The following is a 26,777-nucleotide window of genomic DNA, read 5'->3' on the forward strand; positions in this document are numbered from 1 at the left end:
CATAGTATGGAGGGTATATAAAGTTTGTCATTCCGTTTGTAACACCTCGAAATATACATTTTAGACCCCACAAAGTATATATATTCTTGATCAACTTAAAATTCTATGTCAATTTAGCGATGTCCGTCCATTTGTCCGTCTATCCGTCTGTGGAAATTACTCTAGCTTCCGAACGAAATGAAGTAGGTTGAAAATTTCACTCAAATGTGTATTATGTCTGCAAAAATTTTGGTATTAAAAATGGGCCATGTATGTCCACGTCTTCGTATAGCCCCCATATAACGGTACCTCCCGACATTCGGTATTTTGATGCGCCATTATTTACCGGAATTGTTTCAAATTTGATGTTTGAGGTTAGTAATAGATACTACGGCTTAAAACAGAAAATGGGCCATGTAGGTCCACGACTTCGCATAGCCCCATATAACGGTACCTACCGATATTTAGTATTTTAATGATTTTAGCGACATTATTCACCAGAATTGTTTCAAATTAGGTATTTAGAGTTCGTAATGGGAACTACAGTCTGTGCAGAAAATTGTCTATGCTGGTCAAGGTCTTCGTATAGGCCACATATATCAGTACCTTTCTATATTCGGTATTTGACGATTTTAGGTGCAATACCCACCGAAATTGTTTGAAAAGTCGTATTTGAAGTTCGTAATGGATGCTACAGCCTGTGACAGAAAATTGTTTATGCTGGTCCAGGTCTTCGCACAGCTCCGATATAACGGTATTTTGATGATTTTAACTATATTATTCACAATTTATTTCAAGTTTCGAATTTTAATATGGTAATGGCTTATGACAAACAATACATATGAAGGTCCACGTCGTATAGAACCAAATATAACGGCTATATTCGATATTTTTATAAATTTAAAAGAGTTTTTTAAGGATTTTATTTTTAGAAAATTTTCAAATCCGTTCCAAATGGTGGAGGGTATTCAAATTCGTTAACTTGTTTTTTTTTTCTCAAAACTAGCAAAGTTGAACATTTCGGCTGTTATGGCGGCCCACACCAACACCATGGCCGGCGCTTTAGTTCTGGTGGCCAACCGAAGGTGCACATTTTCAGCTGACCTTTTCGGCAAGTAAACCCAATTATTTTGTTTGTCTACAAATTGCTGGACAACGAATGTTTTCTCATCGGAGAAAACCAAATTCGGCGGTTCACCACTTTCGGCCAAGCGAAGCAACTCTGTAGCTCTTTTGAGTCTATTTTCTTTCTGCTGCGGTGTAAGTTCTTGCACTTTTTGGAATTGAATTGAATTCCATCACGAATAACTTTTTTTCTGGAAAATTCTCACCAAAATGCTATTGTACGCTTGTAAACAATATAATGAGCTGTTACTGGAATAATTTTAACAGCTGTCGGACGAGTGACTTAAAAATGGCAGCAGTCTAAAATTGGTTGCAGTTTTTGCATCTCACCCTGTATAGTATATAGAAATTTCTGGCGTTTAGGTAGAGTTGTATCAATCCAGTTCATAATTCATTACAACAGTTCCTAAACTTATGGGTGATATCATAAAATTCATACTACTCTACTAAAGAAGAAGCGAGATAGTTTGATCGAAATACATTGGCATAACTGTACGTTTAGGTAAAATTCTGCCTTTTGACGTTTTCTAAAACCTATAGTGGAATTCTGTGACAAAACAATTTGCAGAATATCTTGATGCTATTTAAAGGGTTTTTCAATAATATTTAAAAAAAAGAAGAAAAGATCTCTTCGGTAACTAACTTGGGAGTTTAATATATTCGATTAACCATCCTTTTGTTTTTAACTACAATATTGTCATACCCCCACATTTTTAAGTTAAATGTATACTAGTAATCAAAGGCTACAGTCGTGCGTGGCCTACCATGTGATACCCTACAACACTTTAATATGTTGAAAGCTCCCTTATGTCCAAATTCATTTGGAAAACTCATTATACCCTACATCACAAGGTGGTCAGGGTATTATGTCTTTGTGCATTTGTTTGTAACAGGCAAAAGGAAACGAGATGGACCCATAGTTCCTTTTGATGATTTGCATAGAATCACATTCTGAGTCGTTTTATGCATGTGCGTCTGTCCATGTAATTTTGTAAACAAAGTACAGTTCGCATTTATTGCCCTATCCAGATGAAATTTTGAAATTCGTCCCAAGGACAAACACTATTGAAATTGTAGATAATCCGTCAAAATTTAGATATAGCTCCCATATATATCTTCGTCCGATTTGCCTTATATTGTGCAGTCCGAATAGTATGGAATTTTGCACGTACAATCAGATATAGCTATAGCTCCCATATATATTGTTCATCCGATTTGTTATTTTTGTCCTCCTCAGCCATAATATGCACTCTGTAACAACAATATTTGGGGAAATATATCAAATGCAGCTCAGAAATACATTTGCAAAATTTTATCGAGATCGGTTCAGATTTGGATATAGCTCCGATTTACTTTGGTTGTGCACCAAACGTCTAATATTTGCCCAAATTGGATGAAATTTGGCACTTACGGCCGAATTGGGTCTAGAAGCTAGTATGTCAAATTTGGTGAAGATCGGTTCAGATATAGCTATAGCTACCGTATATACTGTTCGATATACTGTTCGATCTCAATAAAATTTGGAAAAGATATTTCTGAGCTGTATTTGATACATTTCTCTGAATATCGCAGTTCCGATTTGTCATATTTGTTACCCACAGCCGTAATATGCACTCCGTAACAACGATATTCAAAGAAATGTATCAAATACAGCTCAGAAATATCTTTTCCAAATTTTATCGAGATCTTTTCAGATTTGTATATAGCTCCCATATATATTTTTATTAGATTTCAAATTAATTGTGCACCAAATGGGCAATACAAGTCCGAATTTAAAAGATACAAATGCTTCGGCATATTTAGTCCTTTGAACTATAAATTACAATTATAATCATAGCGTGTATGAATGAATTCTCCCATAAAAACTTTTAATTGTTATGCGCGGCTCTACTAAAGTGGTGTAGGGTATCATAAAGCCGGCCCCGCCCGACTTTAAGACTTTCTTTACTGGTTTTTTAAATGATGTCATAGAGCTCTGCCCCGATGTTCTAGACCTCTTCCCCGTCCTTAACTCTTTTCTCATGCAAAATTCCCTGTCGATTGGTTTCAATTATGTCTCATAGAGTGACTGCAAAATCACTAAAATTTTAATTTTTTTTGGTCTATTTCAACCCCTAGTGTACATCTTCAAAAACAATAGACTTTACTTCTGACCATAAGACTACCCCATGCAAAATTTCGTGAGGTTCGGTCGAGAATTGTGACTTGTATATAACACCCTCAACACATAGTATTGAAGGCTGTAGAAAAAACTGAAAATTCACATTCCCTTAAAATATAACAAAAATTGAAGAAAAATATTCAATGTTTTATTATTGGCATGTTTTTAAGCGATTTTCTTAGATGTTAACCTTTTCTGGTCAAATACCATTCCGAACTTATGAGATATTGATATTTCTTTTAAATTTGTATTCTACCTATTTTGCTATACATCCCATATCTTGGCTATCAGCATCACTGTAATGATCACAAGTGACCTTTTAATGTATTTGTGATTCGGCCGGGATTAAAAAAATATTCGCAGTTTAGTGGAAATTTTCGAATTTTTGAAATAAAAGTTATGAGTTATTTTACCCGCTAGATTCATGTATATTTCTCTATATTAGGGACCAATATTTGGAGGTATTACATCATTTTTGGTCCAATAAACCTTATAATACCCGTAAATACATAGTGTTGTATGGTATACAAAGGAGTACATTTTAATTACTTGGAGAAGTTAAGGTATTACAGTTAAGCTGCGCCAGTTAAAGTCTAGTCTAGTTAAATTAATGGGGTTATACACATACATAGACTTTTTTCAATCTAGTTCATAATTCAGTACACCAGTTCCTAAACGTATGAGTTATTTAATAATTTTCATACCACTCATACGACCGGAGTTCCAGGAACTACTTAACGAACGAACTTGTTCGAACTCTACACGCACCAACACATTTTTCCAGTTATATATTTCAAATTTCATTGTTTTCACTTATTAGGAATCTACTGTACCGTATGGAAATTCCTTCGATAAATACATGCAGACAAACACCTTTCTAACGAACACTAATCTACAACTTAATTGCGCCAAAAAGTCAAACAACAAACGACCAAATCGTCTTGGCTGCCGACCACTTTCCTTTTGGAAGCTAGACACGCAATCTACGCACATTTCCTTGCCATCATAGTCGATGTCTGAAACTTTCAGCGTGCGTGAATTTATTGGCTCTCATAACCCTTGCATGTCTGGGTGACATAAAATTTATCTAAAAACACTTTGTCGATTGAATTGGCAATTAAATGATGTGTTTCGTTACAATAGAATTATGTGCGGTTATCTATACTCGTGATATATATCAAAGTGTGCGAGGTCGGTTGGAACCCTTAAATGAATGAAATTATGTTTTTCCCTTAATTAACATTGGCAAAAACGTGCACAACCTGTCATGGAGCATATAAACAAAGAGATGGGGAGGGAGGGATGACTTATCCTTTAAGTGAAAACGCTATTGAGTTAGGTAATGTATTTTGAAGGTCAATTTCAGTTAGAAAAATTTATACATTTCACAAACGGAAAAGAATTGTTAAGTATATGATGGTCAAGATCCACGTAGGTATAAACATCGATTTTTAGGAAAATTTGTTGTTCAATATTCAAGAATTTTTCTTCAAGACCAATATCGAAAATTTCTTCCATGTAACAGTAATTCGCATTTCTCGATGTCAGCATTTATTTTTTCCGAGACCAAGATACCCACATTGGTGGATTTTTAAAGAATATATTTTTAAAGAATGCCAGATCGTGAAATTGACAACAAATGTTATTTCCATTGGCCAAAAGTGCTACAATCGTCACTTTTGGCAAAATACTTTTTTAAGGATTATAATAAATATTTTTCAGGGACCAGCCAATTACCAAGTGATTTTTGAAGTTTTTTAATTCCTCAACCTATTTTAAAGAAAAAAATATTTTAGTGGAAAGAAAGATCAGATTTTGCTTCAACTTTGCAAATCCTAATATTTGCATCAGAGTTAGGTCAAGCGCAAAAATGGACAATATCGGCCCACTCCATCAAGTACTTCCCCCACAAAGGGCCAACATTTTGAACATCCATGAAGCTCATAAAATGCGAAATTAACACCCAACTCCAATCAGACATAGAACACCTTAATATTTCCATCGACACAAGATCTGTTGCAACGAAGTTATTCGTAATGGAATTCAAGCGTGATAGTGTGATTTCTTTATATTTGGCTGGAAAACCACAAGTGGCTATCGTTAGAACACTCCAGCATTTAAATGTGAATAAATATTTTGTGCCGCGTACTATAGCTCGTTACCGCGATACTGGTAGCGTAGCCCGACGACAAGAAAGTGGACGAAAGTAAACAGGAAGAAAACATCAGCAGAAATGGTTCGAAAAGTAAAGAAGCGAGTTGATCGAAACCCGCGCCACAGAGGCCCAAAAATGGCTCGTGAGCTGCACATATCGCAATATTGCATTCGGCAAATATTGAAAAATGAGCTCGGAGTAAAGCCATTGAAATTCCAAAAAGTGCAAGAACTTACAGCGCAACAGAAAGAAAATAGACTCAAAAAAGCTATAGAGTTGCTTCGCTTGGCCGAAAGTGGTGAACTGCCGAATTTGTTTTTCTCCGATAAGAAACATTCGTTGTCCAGCAGATGCTAAACAAACAAAATTATCGTGTTTACTTGCCAAAGAGATCAGCTGAAAATGTGCACCTTCGGTTGTCCACCAGAACTCAAGCGCCGGCCATGGTGATGGTGGGGGCCGCCATAACAGCCCGTGGTCGCTCTCCGTAACCCAAGAATGGTTACAAAATGAGGTTCCTCGCTTCATTCCCAGCCCGCAATGGCCACCAAAATCTCCGGATAACAATCCGTTGGACTATTGTGTCTGGAGAATTTTCAAAAGCAAGGTTGGCAATAAAAAAATACCAAATTGTCGATCACCTCAAGCAAGCCCTTCGCCGAGAATGGGCCAAAATACCGCAGAGTAACATTCGGGCCGCGTGTGACGGTTTCATTGGCCGTTCAAAGGACATAATTCGTGGAGGATATACGATATCGTGGGCATATATAGAAATTTCTCTTTTAGAGGTAAATTACTCAGAATAAACTCCTTCTGTGGATTTTCAGACAATTTCAATGAAATATTCAGCTACAATCATCAAAATACGGAATATCGAGAGCTATCGTTATATATCTTCCAGAAAGTAAAGTACCCACACCTTATGCAGAATTTCACACAATTCAATTGAAAAATGTGCCTAAAATAATGACAACCTCGATATAACCTCCATACTATGTATGGTGCAGCGTATAACAAGTAAAAAAACATTAAGTTCGGCCGGGCCCCACAAATACCAATATTTAGACATATTCGTGGGAAAATGTCGCAAAATCATCAAAATACCGAATATCTGGATGTACCGTTATATGGGAGCTATACCAAAACGTGGACCTTTACATACAATGTTTCGCCACCGCAGCCAGAACTCATTATGACTAACAAATACCAATTTTTAGACAAATCCGTAAAAAAAATGTGACAAAAACCATAAAAATACCGCATATCGGGAAGTACCATTATATGGGGGCTATACCAAATCGTGGACCTATACATACAATGTTTTGCCACCGGAGCCAGAACCCATTAGGACCAACAAATACCAATTTTTAAATAAATCCGTAAAAAATGTGACAAAAACCATAAAAGTACCGCATATCGGAAGGTACCGTTATATGGGGACTATACCAAAACGTGGACGGATATATCTCATTTTCAATACCAACCATTCTAGACACAATACAAATTATTCTGCTGAATTTTGGCGCTCTATGTCAAATAATGTGGGCTGTATCTTGATTTCAACAGATATACAGACATACGGACGGACAGACAGACAGAAAGACGGACATCGTTAAATCGACTTAAAATTTTATGCTGATTATGAATATATATACTTTATGGGGTCTGCGGAAAATATTTAGGGATGTTGCAAACGGAATGACAAGGTTAATATACCCTCCTTTCCAAGGTGGAGGGTATAAAAATCGCAGGTCTTATATTGATGGCTAACTTCCTAACCAAAAAATCGAATGTTTGTAAACAATGCACACCTTATCTTCTCTGCTTATATTCTCTAATTTGCAATCTGTAGGTTTTGAACTACTCAACCCAACATACCACCAATCCAGTCGGAGTAGAGCAAAATACCAAGACACTCAAATGGGAAAACGTTCTGTAATAGTCACTTTTTCAATCTCAAATGTCAAAAAATATTCCATTATTAACCCTTAATCTAGAAACCTTGAGTATTCGTCCTCGACAATGTTCGATTGTTTTACAAATTCTATTTAGCCTTATATTAAATTTTTGTTACCTGTCATAAGCCTATTTTAATAATAACAATAATTAACAACGACAACTTTACAATACATTTGAAGATTTCAATTGAATTCTCCCTATGCTCTATTCATATGCACTAATACTACTACAGAATGTGTTTAAGTACATATATATATATATACGACATTTATTTTCACTTACCTTTAGGCGGCGACGAATGATAGTATAAGCCTTGAAAACGACGTCGGCGTTTGGGAGGCATTTTTTCAATATTTAATTGTTGACAACTAAAACTTGGTTAATTATTTATCCGGGTACACGGAATTCATTAAGGCGGACAGTATTTGTTGGTGCGATATCCGTTTTACAATTCTCATCGATGGAAATGGAAGAAAACTAAGCTGGCGAATGAATGGCCGATACGAAACGAAACGCAATGTAATGGCGAATTTAACAATACAGCCACGAGAACGACGACCGTATTCACGAAGACTTCGTTGATGATTAACAAATGACTGTTTCTTTATTTTTTACAAGACACAGTAATGTATACAAATTGTTTTCAATAAAATTTTCCACACAGCATTTCATTCATACTCACTCGTGGGTGGGTGTCTGTGTGTGTGTAAGTGTTTCACTTTTTTTTTTGTTATTAACGTTGCATTGATGTCTATCTTTTGGCGTTCACCTCATTTCGACATCGTGTTTGAAACTAATTTGTCATATCTTAGCCTGTGGCGGAGTTTTATGCATTCATATTTTGTTATCATTTTCTGTGGAATACAAAAACAAAACGTCAGCCGGAAAATAAGTCATATTTTTCACTTGGGTTTTTACACAAAATTTGTTGAAGCTTATTTTGTCACTATCCTGCAGGACAATTCACAATGATGGTGATTATAATTATTACTATTATTATTATTATTATTTGTGGTAATAACGATGTTAAAAAAAAATTAGAACGAAATGCATACATACAATGGCATACACAATGACACATTGTTTGCCAAGCTCTATGTGGGCTATTCCAGAGCAGTGTGACCGCTGGAAATTTTCAAAAAGTATCACAAAAAGTATCATTTCTTGAAAAAAGTGGCACATATTATTTTAAATGGTGGCACAGAAAGTGGCACAATTTATTTCATATTTTATTTAAAAAATAACAGTTTAGAACAAAACAACAAATTCAACTATATATAATACTATATAGTAATAATATATGTATGTACATATTGCACATTTAACCAGTAGAGAAAGCCTTAAAGTCATCTTTATGATACCCTACACCACTTTGCTAATTTTGTAGCGCTCCGCATAACAATTAAAAGTTTTTATGCGAGAACTCAATCATACACGCTATGAATTTAAAGTTCAAAGGACTAAATATGCTCAAGCATTTGTATCTTTTAAATTAGTTTAAATTAGTTTGAAATCGGATAAAGATATATATGTGAGCTATATCCAAATCGGAACCGATCTCGTTAAAATTTGGCAAAGATATTTCTGAGCTGTATTTGATATATTTCCCTGAATATCGTTGTTACAGAGTGCATATTACGGCTGCGGATGAACAATATATATGGGAGCTATAGCTATATTATTATATCAGGCTTAATTTGGCTGTATGTGCAAAATTCCATACTATTCGGGCCGATATTACACGTTTGGTGCACAATAAAAGTCAAATCGGACGAAGATATATATGGGAGCTATATCTAAATTTTGACCGATTATCTCCAATTTCAATAGAGTTTGCAAATGATTGGTGCAAAATTTCATCAGGATAGGGTAATAAATGCGAAATGTACTTTGTTCTCAAAAATACATGGACAGACAGTCAGACAGACAGACGGACGGACGGACGGACGGACGGACGGACAGACATGCATAAATCGACTCAGAATGTGATTCTATGCAGATCATCAAAAGGAACTATGGGTCTATCTAGTTTCCTTTTGCCTGTTACAAACAAATGCACAAAGACATAATACCCTGACCATCTTGTGGTGTAGGGTATAACAAGTAAAAAAGCAGTAAGTTCGGCCGGGCCGAATTTTGAATACCCTCCACCATATGGTACAAATTTGGCAATTTTCAAAAAACTAAAATCCATTAAAAATTCTGTGAAAATCTTAAAAATACCGAATGTAGCCGGATATCAGGGTCTATACGACGACGTGGATCTGCATAAGCAACTTTTGTCATAAGCCTGCACAGGCAATTTTCTGGCATAGGATGTAGTATCCATTACAAACTTCAAATACAAAATTTGAAATAATTCCGGTAAATAATGCAGCTAAAATCAACAAAATACTGTATATCGGGGGTACCGTAATATGGGGGCTATACGAAGAAGTAGACCTGCACAGAAAATTTTCTGTCATAGGCTGTAGTAAAGTAATTAAAAATGTCTCTTAATGCTAGAAACACAATTGGAGCGAACGACGAATTTTTTCGCGGCGTATGTTCGTCGTCAAAAATAAAAAACATATGTGTATATGGAAGTGCACACAATCACGGCGCCGGCGAAAATTTCGTCGGTCGCCGCGAACTCAATTAGCTTTATTTCTATTTCATACGCCGGCGAACGGCGACAAAACAGTACAAGGTGGCCATACTTGTACGAATTTTATGTGTTTTAGTAAATAAAGTTACTTTTTACTTTAGAATTTGTTATGGTCACTCTACTATCTGTTATTCGTATAAAAAACATAAATAATTTGTTTATTTATTTGTGCACTTGCGCCTGAGTGAAGATGGATATCAGTGAATTTATAATAGAGAAGATGGACATAACTGAAATAATAAAGAATTATGAGTTCTTGTATAATTTTCATTGTAGTCAACAAATGAGCAAAAAGTAAACAACTTGATCAGCTGTTTTATAATTTCGTCGGTATTGTGTTCCATACGACGAATTTTCGTGGCTCATTTTGTCGCCGCGTAGGGCGAAATTCGTCGTTCGCTCCAATTGTGTTCCTAGCATAACAGTTGTTCCAGAAATAAACAAACAGAACAATGTTGACAACTTCGAGCAAGCGAAAACCACTTACAAACACCTAATATAAGAGCGTTTGCTCTAAAATTTGCTATCGCAAATTGGAAATGGCAGCGTACGACGCTTGTCATTGTTTCATTTCATTGTTTTAAATACAGCGTTTAGATTAAAATATATGTAATTTAAAAAAAGGTGGCACAATGTATAAAAAAGTGGCACAAAAATTCAAAAAAGTGGCTCATTTAGGATCAAAATAAAAAAGTGGCACAAAGGTATCAAAACCCAAAAAAGGTGGCAAAATTGATACTTTAGTGGCACAACGGTCACGCTGTTCCAGAGGAAAATGTCAGCTTTAACCGATCATTTTAAGAATAAATGATAAGTAGTAGAGCACAGAAAGTTACTAAAAATAATAGAAAATAATATCTGAATCTGGCAGTATCTTTTGAGGCGAGAACAAGTTAAAAAGCAATAAGTTCGACCGGGCCGAACTTTGAATATTCTTCACCATTTTGAACGAATTTAGACATTTTCAAAAAATAAAATCTGTTAAAATCTTAAAAATGGCAAATATAGCCGTTATATTGAGGTCTTTATGACGTGAACCTACATACGCATTGTTTGTCATAAGCCGTTACCATATTAAAATTCGAAACTAGAAATAATCGGTGAATAATGTTGCTAAAATCATCAAAATACCGTGTATAGCTATACGAAGACCTGGTCCTGCATAAACAATTTTGTGTCACAGGCTGTAGCATCCACAATTTAGGTGAGTACTATACCTAAATTCATCCTAAATTCATCAAAATACCGAATGTAGTGAGGTACTAATATGTGGGGCTTATACGAAGACGTGGACCTACATGACCGATTTTCTGTCTTAGGCTGTACAATTCCGGTGAATAATGTCGTTAAAATCTTCACAATACCGAATATCGGGAGGTACTGTTATATGGGGGCTTTAAGAAAACGTGGACCTGCACAGACAATTTCACAGGCTGTAGTATCCATTACGAACTTCATATAAAAAATTTGAAAAAATTCCGGTGAATAATATCGCTAAAATCATCAAAATACCGAATATCAGGAGGTACGTTTAGCCTTCTATCTCAATTTGTTCGAAAGATAGCATGATTACAACAGACAGACGGACAGACAGACAGACAGACAGACGGACGGACATGGCTAAATCGACTTAGAATTTTACGCTGACCAAGAATATATATACTTTGTTGGGTCTGACATGAAACGGAATGACGAACTTAATATACCCTCCATATGGTGTTGGGTATAAAAATCCAAAAAAAAGTTGGTTTTTTCGAAGAAGATATCAGACATTATAACACTGTGAAACTTAGTATATTGTAACCGTAATATAATGCCCTTATATCCTTTCTAAGTTTAAAATATTTGCATGCGGACTCTTATCCATAAAAATACGTTATATGCCCTTCTGGAGAAGTTAGGAATATTCTTTTCCTTAAGTTGCAGACTTTCCGAACTTTGAATACCCTCCCACCAATGGAACGAATTTGGAATAGGAAGTTGCCGTTGTACTGGGGTTTACATGAAGGCGTGGACCTGAATAGGCAATCTCTGTCATAGACCATTACAAAATTCAATTTTTTCAGAAACTTGAAAAAATTCCAGTGAATAAAGTAGCTAAAATAATCAAAAACGCAATATTGGAAGGTACCGATATAAGGGGACTATACAAAGACCAGGAACTACATAGACATTTTCCTGTCATAGACTGTAGTATCCATTACGATCTTAAAATACGAAACTAGAAAAAAGTCCGGTGAATAATGTAACTAAAATCGTCAAAATACTGAATATAGCGAGGTGCCGATATGTGGGAGCTATACGAATGCATGCATAGGCAATTTTCTATCATAGACTGTAGTACCCATTAGGAACTTAAAATACGAAATTTCAATATAGGGGCTACACCAAAACATGAACCTTTATAGCCCATTTTCAGTATCAAAAGTCCAGCAAACGAAACACACATTCGAGTAAAGTTTCAATTTGCATTGTTCCTACTTCAATGCTGTCATTTTCACAGACAGACATCAACAGACCATTGATTTTCAACCGGCAATTCATAGAGCATCCTAAGAGTGACAAGGCTAAGAGAATAATCCTACGCCGTGTTCGATCTCTTACAGCCGAGGAGGTACCACCACATTGCACATGTCATCAGGAGCGCAAAGTCATCCAAAGCGCTTGGCCCTGACGGAATCTCTGTTGAGATGTTGAAGCCACTGTATGATCCAGGAGTTGAGTATTTCACCAAACTCCTCCAAACCCAGCCTTATAGTTCCCGATGTCTGGAAAATGGACAGGGTATTTCCGCTACTGAAGCCAGACAAGGATGCCAGCAAAAGTAATTCATACAGGCTGATATCAATTTTGTCACCAGTAGCAAAGACGCTTGAAGCTTTACTCCTTCCCAGCATTAGAGAGTTTTGCCCAGTAGTCTATCATCAACACGGATTTCAGAAAATTGCATAGCATAACAGCAGCTTTACACACCATTTCAACACATGTCAGCAGAGACTCAACAGAAGAAAGAACAGGCTGTGTGAAAGAACAGTTATGGTGGCACTTTTTTGATACAGTCAATCAAGCTACACTGTTCGAGGGAATTGAACGTATCGGCCAAGTATGAAACGTTGTATAGTAAACTACATTACATTGGCGACCACCAATCGTACATGGAATTTTGGAAACAAGAAGTCGATCATCCGTAGAGTGAAACAGGGAATTCCCCAAGGTGGGGTGATATTCCCGTTTACCTTTCTGATACGCCCTCCAGACGGCATAGAGATAATAACTCACGCAGATGATTTACGCTCGTGGCGTCCGGACCCATCATAGATGATGTATGCGATCGGTTAAACGCTTACTTAGTTGATCTTAGTTGACCACTATATCCATATCCGCCACACGTTTAACCACCAACTACCCCAAGGTCTTTGGGATCACATTGGATAGCCTTTCGTCCAAGCATGGCGATTAGATTAGAAGTAGAAACAAGGTTCTTAAGTCTCTGGCCGGCAGCACTTGGGGAGCTGATAAGGAAATCTTGTTGACCTCTTACAACGCGATAGGCCGGTCTGTGGTAAACTATGCGGCTCCGGGGTGGTCCGACAACGTGCTATGCGCTATGCAGTGGAAAAATATTCAGTCCTGCCAGAATGCTTCCTTTAGAACCGCAACAGGGTGCCTCCTCATGAGACCTGAAGAGGAGGCGAAGGTGCTACCGATGCAACAGCATAATAAAATGCTGTCAATGCAATGCCTGCTTGTATGTATAGGCAACCTTCGCCCAGGCACTTAAGGAGAGATCTTCATGATCTAGAGACAGAGGTACAGGGGTGTAAGAGAGAGACTCTAGATCAACAGGCCTATCAAACGGAACTAAATAGTATTCACTTAAAGCGGTCTCAGAAGTCATGGAAGAGCGAGAGCTGCCCCGACAAACCCGAGTAGTTTTGGCTCAGGCGCAGCTGTCTGAATTTCTTTTGGACCCGGATCGACAGCGATGTGCAGAACAACTGCCCAGCTTGTTGTACAGGTGGCACCTATTTCGCTGTCAAGCCAAACCTACTTACATAACTCCAGTCTCGTTGTGGACCCAACTCTCACAGGTTGGAGACTGGACTTAGAGACAGAACCAGATTGGGAAAAGTCGAACACAGCAGTATGAGCTGCTATAACAACAATAGCAGACGGACGGTCATCGCATAGAATTTTATCCTAATACTGAATATATTCACTTTGTGGGATTTAAAATGTATATTTCGAGGTGTTACAAACGGAATGACAAACTTAATATGCCCGCCATGCCATGGTGGAGGGTATAATAATAAAAATCCGCTGAAATTTTGATGTTGATGTACAACTTTTGACCAGACCTCCAAAATACTCGCTCAAATTCGAATAAAGAGTGAAACTCATTCGCAAATTCCAGTCTTGCCGAGCACTCTTTTAGTTTTGTCACAACACAATGATTCTGCTGTTATTCTTCTTAGGTTTTATACTCCCAATATCAACACATGTTTCCGACTTAACACACATTTGAATACCTAAATCGGCAAACAAAATATATGGTTCCTTTCGATTTTACTCGTAGAGTAATCTCTACTCCATTTGGTGCGTTTTGATCCCCAATTTGATTTTTCAGACGGGAATAACTCTCTAGCGCTCCCACATAAAATAGAAGAGTGGACAGTAAACTTTTTGTACTCTTACTCGCTCATAGGTATGTTTCACACTCGCGAGTAAAAACGAGCAAAACTAAACTCTGTGAGATAATTGTTGGTAAACTGATTTCACATCCACAGAAACCCCAATACACTATTAGTCAATACAAAACACTTTCCAAAATTTCTAGAAAAATAAATGAATTTGGTTTAGTGGAAATAAAACATTTCTTACCAATAATTTTAAACTGTAATTAGGCTAGCAGCCAATTTAATAACAATTGAAAACATTTTCATAAAAAAATCTCCATATTTAATTTGACGATATTTTTACATTCCACACATATTGTCAAATAAATACTTTCAAATAAATTGCTATTTCACAAATTTCTTGGAATTTCTCATACACCAACTACAATATGAACTGCAATATAATATATTTTCTTTCACACACCAATACATTCACAATAATCCTTTATCACCCATACACACTCACTATGCACCGGTCGGTCTCTAACTCACGGCCATTTTGACCACTTGTTTGACATGGGGCGTTTCAAATGTGAATGTTGCTTAGTCCCCCCATTAAAAATCACACGTTTTTATAGCGAATTTCCTTCCGTTTCAGCCGCACGTTCAACTATTTCGCTTTGTACTGGTGCCAATTTGAATATATCGTGATGTTGTTGTTGTTGTATTTTAATATTATTTCACGTTTTTTTGTTTTTGTTTCTATTTAGCGTACAGTCAATTTGTGTACCGTAGGCATTGAAGGTACATAAGGCTGTGTCATTTACTTTGAAAAAAGCTCTACATTTCATATCCGTTTTAGTTCGAAAATCAACCAAGTGGACAGTCGACTGGATGGACACGTTAATGTGTTCTGAGAGTGGCGCTCACAAACTGCAACTGACCACAAGTTTAGAATTCGAAGAATCCAACTAAATGACAACTGACTGTCTCCTAGTTAAAGTGAGTGTGTGCTTGTGTGGGCGGGGGAGATTTGTTGCGACCATAAGTTAATGTTCGAAACTGGCGCAATCTCAATTAATGGACAATAAAATGTGGTGTCCAACATGAAAGTTTGTTCTCCCATGGATAGTTTGGCCACTCTCTCGTTTTTATTGTTCTCTTTTGTTTGTTTTGTTGTGTTCTTCTGTTTATGAAGGAGAACACCATGAGTGGGTGGGTGAATGGTGTTGTTGGAGTTATTTTATTATCCCTATTTCGAGAGATAGCAAATGTTCGTGTTCGTTTTGATTCAATAAACATATGCTTTTGATTTTCGGTTAAAGTGATTTTTCTATTCGTAGTTTTTGTTGTTGATATTGTTGTTGTCATTATAGCATGTTGCATTTGTAATGAACCGTAATGACATAGATACCTACTCCAATGGGCTGCATTATTGAAGCAGCATGTCCAACCTAAGGTACGCTTCAAAGCAAGTATACATTTGTCAAAATGCTTAGGGATGAACAAAATGTTTAATTTTAGAATATGGGAACCAATTGTATGTGTACTATACGACTATATGATATCCTACACCACTATGCGTATTTACTAGAGTACCGTTATACGAAGGTTATACGAAGACGTGGACCAGCACAGACAATTTTCTGTCATAGGCTATAGTATCCATTATGGACTTCAAATACCAAATTTGAAACAATTCCGTTGAATAAATTCGCTAAAATCATCAAAATACCGAAAATTGGGAGGTACCGTTATATGGGGCCTATACGAATACGTGAACCTGCACAGGCAATTTTCTGTCTTAGGCTGTAGTATCCATTACGAACTTCAAATACCAAATACTTAAATCATCAAAATACCGAATATCGGGACGTACCGTTATATGGGTGCTGTACCAAAACGTGGCCATGTACATTTTCAATACCAAAAGTCCTGCAGACATAACATACATTTGAGCAAAATTTTATCAATCTACTTCAATTCGTTCGGAAGCTAGAGTGATTTCCACAGACGGACAGACGGGCAGACGGGCGGACATCGCTAAATCGACATAGAATTTGATGCTGATCAGGAATATATATACTTTGTGGGGTCTAAAATGTGTATTTCGAGGTGTTACAAACGGAATGACAAACTTAATATACACTCCATACTATGGTGGAGGGTATAAAAATATGTATATATATTGGGAATGTATATGAAGTAGAACATACCAACTATGAACCTTATTCGAGTGCGTATCATGGCTTTAGAGTGGTCACAATTTGGAAACTATAGCCAACTCTGATTCGATTTTCAATAAATTTGACGAAGATTTTTGTACCTTTAGTACTAAAGTCCATTACTGTCGAACGTATATATATAAATTTTGAACGGATCTCGATAAGATTTGGCAGAATTATTTTCGAGCTGTATCTAATGTCCTTTATTAAATTGAGTGTATTTTACGCATGTAAGGAACTTTACCATCAAATCGAAAAAAAAAACATATAGTAGCTCTAGCTTTATCTGAACCGATTTCCACCAAATTTGAAGTACATGCTTCTAGGCTGAATTCGGTCGGAAGTGCCACAATTCACTTCATTTGAGCTGATATTAGCCATTTAGTGCACAATAAACCTGAAATCGGATAAATGTATATATAGGAGCTATATGCAAATCTGAACCGATCTTGATAAAATTTGGCAGAGCTCAATCTTCACCAAGCTAAAAGTACTTGTTTCTAGAAAGAATTCAGTCGGAATTGCCAAGATCCAGGTTATTTGGACTGATATAAGTCATGTCGAAAAAAAATGTATATGGGAGCTATATATTTATTTCAATAATAAATGCATTTTGTTCACAAAAAGAAAATCATTCTATGAAGATTCTCAAAAGTAGCTATGGTTCTATCTCGCTTCCTTCTCCATGTTACAAACAAATGCACAAAAACAAAATACCCTTACCATCTTTTCACCCAATACCAAACATATAGTACTTTTTATACACTCCACCATAAATGGAGGGTATATTAAGTTTGTATATAAAGGGTATATTAAGTTTGTCATTCCGTTTTTAACTCATCGAAATAATAATTTTAGACCCAACAAAGTATACATATTCTTGATCAGCGTAAAATTCTGTCCGTTTGTTGTAATCACGATTCAGTCAAAACGAATTAAGATAGGAAGCTAAAATTTTGCAAAGATCTGTCTTTTGACTGCAGGAATTGTCTGAAAATCCACCCAAGAATTTACTTGCGAGAACTTTATCCCCTGGGAGAGAATTATCTGTATGGGTCTACGATATCGTATAGCCCCCATATAACGGTTCCCCGATATTCGGTATTTTATTGATTTTGGCCACATTTTTAATGGAATTTTCTAAAAATTCACACAAGGAGTTCCGCGAGAGTACTTTATCCCCTAGAAGATTTTTGTTTATATAGATCCACGATATCGTATATCCCCCATATTATGGTACCCTCCGATAGTCGGTATTTTTATGATTTTAACAAATATGTTCAATGGAATTGTCTGAAATTCTTTTGTAAGTACTTTACCACCTTCAAATAGAATTGTTTATATAGGTCCACACTATCGTATATATCCCATATATCGACACGTTCCGATATTCGGTATTTTTAAGATGTTACCAGAATTTTTAATGGATTTTGGCCCGGCCGAACTTATTTATTAATTTATTTTATTTATTTGTATACCCTCCACCATGGGTAGGAGGGTATATTAACTTTGTCATTCCGTTTGTAACACCTCTAAATATTCGTCGTAGACCCCATAAAGTATATATATTCATAATCAGCATAAAATTCTAAGACGATTTAGCGATGTCCGTCTGTCTGTCTGTCTGTCTGTCTGTCTGTCCGTCTGTCTGTCTGTCTGTTGAAATCACGATAGAGCCCACATTATTTGACGTAGACCTTTGAAATTTGGCACAAGTGTGTGTATTGTGCCTAGGATGGTTGGTATTGAAAATGAGATATATCGGTCCACTTTCTGGTATAGTCCCCATATAACGGTACCTCCCGATATTCGGTATTTTGATGATTTATGCCACATTTTTTCACGGATTTATCTGAAAATTGGTATTTGTAGGTCATGACGGGTCCCTGAGCGTGTGGCAAAACATTGCATGTATAGGTACACGTTTTGGTATAGCCCCCATATAACGGTACCTACCGATATTCGGTATTTTGATGATTTATGCCACATTTTTTCACGGATTTGTCTGAAAATTGGTATTTGTAGGTCACAACGGTTCCCTGAGCGTGTGGCAAATTATTGCATGTATAGGTCCACGTTCTGGTATAGTCCCCATATAACGGTACCTCCCGATATTCGGTATTTTGATGATTTATGCCACATTTTTTCACTGATTTGTGTAAAAGTTGGTATTTGTGGGTCATAATGGGTCCTAGTTCGTGTGGCGAAACATTGTAATTATAGGTGCACGTGTTGGTGTAGCCCCTATATAACGGTACCTCCCGATATTCGGCATTTTAATGTTTTTTGCCACATTTCTTCTAATGTTCTTTTACCCTAGGGTGGAGGGTATTAAAAGTTTGGCCCGGCCGAACTTAATGTTTTTTTACTTGTTTTTTTTTTTTTTTTTGGTATTTAGAGATCGGCCCAGCCGAATTTAGAGCTTTTTTACTTATTAGTATTTTTTGTGCACTTGTAGGGCACCTTTCCAAAAAACACATCTTTAACGCAAACCTACCACCACCTACCACCTAAAAGTTTAGTTGCATTTCTGAATTTTTGGTAGCCTTAAAGTTCGAATTTCCAAAACTTCTTTGGTGCCGTTTCGTCTGGGTGTTGATTCTCGATCAGTCAGTATTTTGTTATTTCACTACTCTTTTATACATAGATTTGAAGAACTAAATTTGCAAAGCAGTAAACTATATCATACCCAGAATTTATTGAGGTTCTAAATTGGGTACCACTAAAGTTGATTTAGTCATGTCTGTCCATCTACTTCCCAACGAAATGAAGCAAGTTGATAACAATTTGTTGAGATGCATTCTAGGTCCCTAGGATTTTTTTATCCTCAGCCATATTGCTATCATTTGATAGCGACAAAACGTACCTAGGCGAAATAACGGTTTTAGACCCTAGGTCTCTTTGGACCCAATCCGTTTCAGGAAATTTGGAGTCGATATAGCGATATGCGTCCGTCTGGCTGGTGCGTACGATAACTCTCGAAAGGAATATCCGATTTGGTCCAAACTTGGTACATCATAATATTTTTGTCAAACTTAGATCGAGTTTGGAGATGGACAATATTGGTACACTCCTCCCCCACAAAAGGTTGAAATTAAAGAAAAAAATATTTTCTGCACAGAAAGAGAAACGATAATCTGATTTTGTACAATTTGCAAATTCTAATATTTGCACCAGTGCTACGTTAGGTGCGAAAACAGACAATATCGATCCACTCCATCGAGTACCTCCCCCACAAAGGGTCAAAATTTTGAAAAATTCAACTTTTATAAAATGTGATGTTAGAGTCTGATTGTCTTCAAATTTCACACATCGCAATATTTTTATCAACACAAAGTACCCTGGTACCTCCCCCACAAAAGGTCGATATTTTGAATATCTATTAAGCTCATAAAATGCGAAATTAACATCCCATTCCATTTAGACTTGCCACATCTGAATATATCAACACAGAATATGTTATAAAAACGGTAGAGATCGGACCATTCCTTCTGGTTTCTCCCCCACAAAGTGTCAAAGTTTTATTCAAAACTTATACCAAAACGTTTATAGAATCCGAAATAAGCATCAGGGTCTCTTTATATTTCACACATCCCATTATTTCCACTAACAGAAGATATGTTGTGAAGATGGAATATATCGGTTTACTCCTTTTGGTACCTACCCCACAAAGGCTCAAAATTTTGAATATCCATGAAGCTCATTAAAAGGAAAATTAATATCCAATTCCATTGAAGACTTGGTACATCTCAATATTTCCATCAACACAACATCCGTTATAAAGATTGTAGATATCGGACTATTTCTTTTGCTACCTGCCGCACATAGGGTTCAAGATTTTGAAAAACAAAACGCTCTAGGAAAGCGAAATAAGCAACCAACTCTCTTCAAATTTCATATACAAACATTTTTGCTAATACAAAATCTGTTGTGCAGATGCTATACAGGGTCAGATAAAAAAAAACTGCAACAAAGTTAAACGCCATCATTTTTACATTTTTAAAATTTTTTGAATGAAAGTGAAAATAAATTGGAAATAGCATCAAATTTTAGAATACGTTTAAATTGGACACCTTTGGCACTGATTATGGCCTTCAAACGACCAGCGAAACCGTCACACGCTGACCGAATGTTGCTCTGCGTTATTTTGGCCCATTCCCGGCGAAGCGCTTGCTTGAGGTGATCGACACGTTGGTATTTTTTAGTGCCAACCTTGCTTTCCAAAATATTCTAGACACAATAGTCCAACAGATTGGTATCCGGAGATTTTGGTGGCCATTGTGCGCTGGATATTAAGCGATGAACCTCATTCTATAACCATTCTTGGGTGGCGCGTGCTGAGTGCGATGATGCTGAATCCTGACAAAAGTCTGCGGTTCAAATGTTTGTGTGCCCACGGCTTTAATACACCCTCCAGAATATTTTCGCTATAATATTCGGCATTTACTCTGATGCCACGGTCGATTAATACGAGCGGAGATCAATCTTCAGCTGTTATGGCGGCCCACACCATCTCCATGGCCAGCGCTTGAGTTTTGGTGGTTAACCGAAGGTGCACATTTTCAGCTGACCTCCTTAGCAAGTAAACACGATCACTTGTTTCTAGAACACTCTCACCAAAATGCTTTTGTACGCTTGTAAACAATATAATCAGCTGTCACTGGAATAACTTTAACAGCTGTCGGACGATTGGCTTGGAAGTGGTAGCAATCTGAAGTTGGTTACAGTTTTTTATCTCACCCTGTACAGTTTTCACCAGAACATATTTCAAATATGAAACATGGTGTAAAAAAATATTTTGTTGTCTTCTTATATATTGGATATTTCGTGAGAAATATCCAAGACGTTTTCAATCACGAATTAATTAAAAAATGTTTTGAGGACTTACGGGTAAAAATAAAATCGTAAGTTTGATGTTATTTAAGCCATATGTTGTGGAGGTAATTGTTGTAGATTACGTTTCATTTCACGTCCCCCAAATTAACCCAATAAAAATACATGTGGCTGAAAATGGCACGCTATAGTATGCAGTGATTGGGGTAAGAACTGTTAGATATAACAGCCAACCTAACTGCAATTTTAGCGGTAACAAGTTTTTTTTATAACTACAAGTCTTTAATTCTTGTAAAACTCAACAAAACCTAAAACAATTACACAATTTTAAATCCCACAAAAAAGAAAAGACAATTTCAAAAATAAACGCACAACTTAAAAACAAATTGAATTATTTACAACCTTTTTGTCGCAGATACTGAAATATTTTGCTTTTAGTTAACATTATATGACGTCATTCCAATTTTGTAACGAAAATTGTTTTTTGAAGTTAAGTTTAATTGAAACAAATTTCCCAAGCAGAGTTTTGATTTCAATGAAGGGCATTGGAAATTCTAAAGAATGTTTAAATTTTTAATTCAAAATAAATCGATGGAGAAAACAGCATTGGATAATTTCAATTTCACAAAGACGACAATTACGCTCGAATTGAAAGAACTTGTTCGTCTTGCCTTCAAAGAGCATATTTGCAATGGAAAGGTGTAAACACCGGAAAAATCCATTAAATAACAATATCAAATAGACCAGTAAAAAGTCGGGCGGAGTCGACTATATGATATCCTACATCACTATGCGTATTTATTAGAGCTTCCGTAACAAAAAAGGTTATATTAGAAAATTTATGTGGCTTTAGAGTAATCACAATTTGGGAACTACTAATCAACTTTGAATTGATTGTCAACAAATTTGGCGGAGGCTTTTGTATCTCTAGTACTTAATAACCTTGAGGTATTGTGCATGATATGACTTGGATAAAAACTATATTAGACAAGTAAATCAAGTAAAAAAGCTGTAAGTTCGGCCGGGACAAACTTTGAATACCTTCCACCATTTGGAACGAATTTGGCAATTCTCAAAAGAAAAAAAATAAAATCCGATAAAAATTCTGTTAAAATCTTAAAAATACCGAATGTAGTTGTTATATTAGGGTCAATGGGACGAGGTAAATTTGGTCATAAGCCATTAAAATATTCAAATACGAAATTAAAAAAGTAGGTGAATAATGTAGCTAAAATCATCAAAATACCGAATATGGGGAGGTACCGTTATATGTGGGCTATACGAAGACGTGGACCTGCACAGGCAATTTTCTGTCTTAGGCTGTAGTATCCATTACGAACTTTAAAAACCAAATTTGAAACAGTTCCGGTGAATAATGTCGCTAAAATTATCAAAATACCGAATATCGGGAGGTAACGTTATATGGGGGCTATACGAAGACGTGGACCTGCACAGACAATTTTCTGTCTTAGGCTGTAGTATCCATTACGAACTTCAAATACCAAATTTGAAACAATTCCGGTAAATAATGTCGCTAAAATCATCAAAATACCGAATATCGGGAGGTACCGTAATATGGGGGCTATACGAAGACGTGGACCTGCACAGGCAATTTTTTGTCGTAGGCTGCATTACGAACTTCAAATACCAAATTTGAAGCAGTTCCTGTAGATAATGTCGCTAAAATCAACAAAATACCGAATATCGGGAGGTACCGTTATATGGAGGCTATACGAAGACGTGAAACTGCACAGACAATTTCCTGTCATAGGCTCTAGCATCTATTATAAACATCAAATACCAAAATTTAAACAATTCCGGTAAATAATGTCGCTAAAATCATTAAAATACCGAATATCGGGAGGTACCGTTATATGGAGGCTATACGAAGAAGTGGACCTGCACAGACAATCTCCTGTCATAGGCTGGGGCATCCATTACAAACGTCAAATACCAAAATTGAAAGAATTTCGATGAATATAGTCGCTGAAATCATCAAAATACCAAATATCGGTAGGTACCGTTATATGGGGGCTATACCAAAACGTGGACCTGCATGGCCCATTTTTAATGTACCTGCATACATAATATACATTTGAGTAAAATTTTATCGACCTCCTTCATTTCGTTCGGAAACTAGAGTGATTTCCACAGTCGGACGGACATGGCTAAAACCCCAAATCAGATGAAACATATAAATATATGCATATAGGAGCTATATCTATATCTTATCCGATTTTCAAATTTGATGTACTTACTTCTATACTGAGTAAGGGTGGATGTGCCAAAATTCAGGTTAATTGGACTGATATTGGCCATTTGGTGCACAATTAACCCGTAATCCGTTGAAGATATATATATATATAAGGGCCGATTCTCACCAATTCCAATAAGGTTCGTTCTTGGGCCAAACAAATATTGATTGGAAATTTTCATCTCAATCCGATAATAAATGCGATCTGCATTTTATTCACAAAATACATGGACAGAAGGACTGACATGAAGATCCTCTACACTAACTATGGGCATATCTCACTTTCTTTTCCATTTTACAAACAAATGCACAAAGACATAATACCCTTACCACTATGTGGTGTAAGGTATAAAAACAGGCCGGGTCGAACTTTCAATACCCTCCACCATTTGGAAGGAACTTTAAAATTTTCAAAAAAAAATCCTTCCAAAAATACTGTTCAAGTTAAAACCCCTCAAAAAATATGGGGACTATTCGAAATCGTGGACAGACATTACCCATTTATGAACTTAACCTGCCTACTTAATCGTCTGCTATCTCAATTCCTTCAAAATATAGGGCTATTTACGCTACGGAATGACAAAGTTAATGTACTCTGCAAAGTATGGGGTAAAAGTAAAATAAACAAGTAAAAAAACATTAACTTCGGCCGGGCCAAACTTTTAATACCCTCCACCTTAGGGTAAAGGAAACATTAGAAGAAATGTGACAACAACCATTAAAATGCCGAATATTGGGAGGTGTCGTTATATGGGGGCTATACCAAATCGTGGACGCATACATGCAATGTTTCACCACCGACGCTGGAACCCATTATTACCAACAAATACCAATTTTTAGACAAATCCGTGAAAAAATGTGGCAAAAATAATCAAAATACCGAATATTGGGAGGTACCGTTATATGGGGGCTATACCAAAACGTGGACCTATAATTACAATGACTCGCCACATGAACTGGGATTCATTATGACCCACAAATACCAATTTGTAGACAAATCAGTGCAAAAATGTGGCAAAAACCATTAAAATGCCGAATATCGGGAGGTACCTTTATATGGGGGCTATACCAAACTATGGACCCATACATGCAATGTTTCGCTACCGGAGCTGGAACCCATTATGACCAACAAATACCAATTTTCAGACAAATCCGTGAAAAAATGTGGAATAAATCATCAAAATACCGAATATCGAGAGGTACCGTTATATGGGGACTATACCGGAACGTGGACCGATATATCTCAATTTCAATACCAACCATCCTAGACACAATACAAATTGATCTGCTAAATTTAGGCGCTCTGCGTCAAATAATGAGGTCTGTATCGTGATTTAAACAGACAGACAGACAGACGAACGTCGTTAAATCGACTTTGAATTTTATGCTGATTATGAGTATATATACCTTATGGGGTCTACGACAAATATTTAAGGATGATACAAACGGAATGACAAAGTTAATATACCCTCCTTTCCAAGGTGGAGGGTATAAAAATCCAAAAATAAAATATAGTTCTCGATGATTTTATTCCTTGATAACTGTAGTATAAAACCATCACTGTAATAGCCTCCTCCAGCTAATTGCTGAATGGGTATCATAAAAACCTATGTGTCAACATTTTTCCTCCACTCATTTTCTTTTCTGTTTTTCTAATAACAGTAAAACAAAAATTTAAATCACGAAACATTTTTGCCACCTCATATTAATCAGACACCGTTTAACGTATTGTTGTCATTTTGTCCCGACATATTTTAATCTAGTTTTTCCCATTGTAATTATTATTATTATTGGGGTACCTATATGTCAGCAGCAGGATTATATGTCCCTAACATAAAATTGCATGTTCGTACATTATTGTTATTGTTTTTGTTGTTGTGGGAAATTTTAGCTGTTTGTTTGTTGCTGTTTTCCATTGCTTCCATATAAAACTGGTCATAAATAAATGATTACTTGCGGTCAGTTGCATTCTGGCCTCAATTACATTGTTTAAATTGTTTTTTTTTTTTTTTTTTTTTTGGATTAGGATATAATAGTATCGGATGATAAATAGTACGAATTTGTTTGGAGAAGGGGTATAGAAATAACTGCAGTGATTTTAATATTAACAGGAATAAATGAAGGAACAAGGAGGAGTCATTGGTATAAAGCGAGGCCAGAATGAAAAAAAAACAGTAAAGAAAGTCTTAAAGGCGGGCCGGGGCCGACTTTAGGATACCCTACACCACTTTGCTAATTCAGAAGAGCTCCACATAACAATTAAAAGTTTTAATGGGGAAACTCAATCATACAAGCCATGATTATAATTATAATTTAAAGTTCAAAGGAATAAATATGCCGAAGCATTTGTATCTTTTAAATTCGGACTTGTATTGCCCAGTTGGTGCACAATTAATTTGAAATCGGATAAAAATATGTATGGGAGCTATATCCCAATCGGAACCGATCTCGATAAAATTTGGTAAATATATTTCTGAGCTGTATTTGATATTTTTTCCTGAATATCGTTGTTACGGAGTGCATATTACGGCTGTGGGTAACAAATATGACAAATCGGATGAACAGTATATATGGGAGCTATAGCTATATCTGAACCGATCTTCACCAAATTTGACATACAAGCTTCTAGATTCAATTTGGTCGTAAGAGTAAAATTTCATCCAATTTGGGCAAATACTAGACGATTGGTGCACAATCAAAGGTAAATCGGACGAAGTTATATATGGGAGCTATATCCAAATCTAAACCGATCTCGATAAAATTTAGCAAATGTATTCCTGAGCTGTATTTGATATATTTCCCCAAATATTGTTGTGACAGAGT

At 36.3% G+C, this 26,777-nt stretch overlaps 1 protein-coding gene across 12 annotated transcripts in view; it reads right to left on the minus strand.

The window, feature by feature from the left end:
• Positions 1–26,777, minus strand: part of LOC131803890 (glutamic acid-rich protein-like) — a 100,204-nt gene that overhangs the window by 60,690 nt on the left and 12,737 nt on the right. For 10 of the 12 annotated variants that reach the window (XR_009342820.1, XM_059125739.1, XM_059125740.1 and 7 more), the window contains one exon: positions 7,662–7,856. Coding sequence is in view for 11 of the 12 variants with exons in the window: in XM_059125739.1 (XP_058981722.1) it covers positions 7,662–7,722 (61 nt within the window). In the remaining variant the exon portion in view is untranslated. Of the gene's footprint in view, positions 1–7,661; positions 7,862–26,777 lie in introns of those variants that run through there. The other 2 variants (XM_059125737.1, XM_059125738.1) reach the window with 1 other exon arrangement.

Source organism: Musca domestica, unplaced genomic scaffold, assembly GCF_030504385.1.
Source record: "Musca domestica strain aabys unplaced genomic scaffold, Musca_domestica.polishedcontigs.V.1.1 35, whole genome shotgun sequence".
Classification (NCBI taxonomy): domain Eukaryota; kingdom Metazoa; phylum Arthropoda; class Insecta; order Diptera; family Muscidae; genus Musca; species Musca domestica.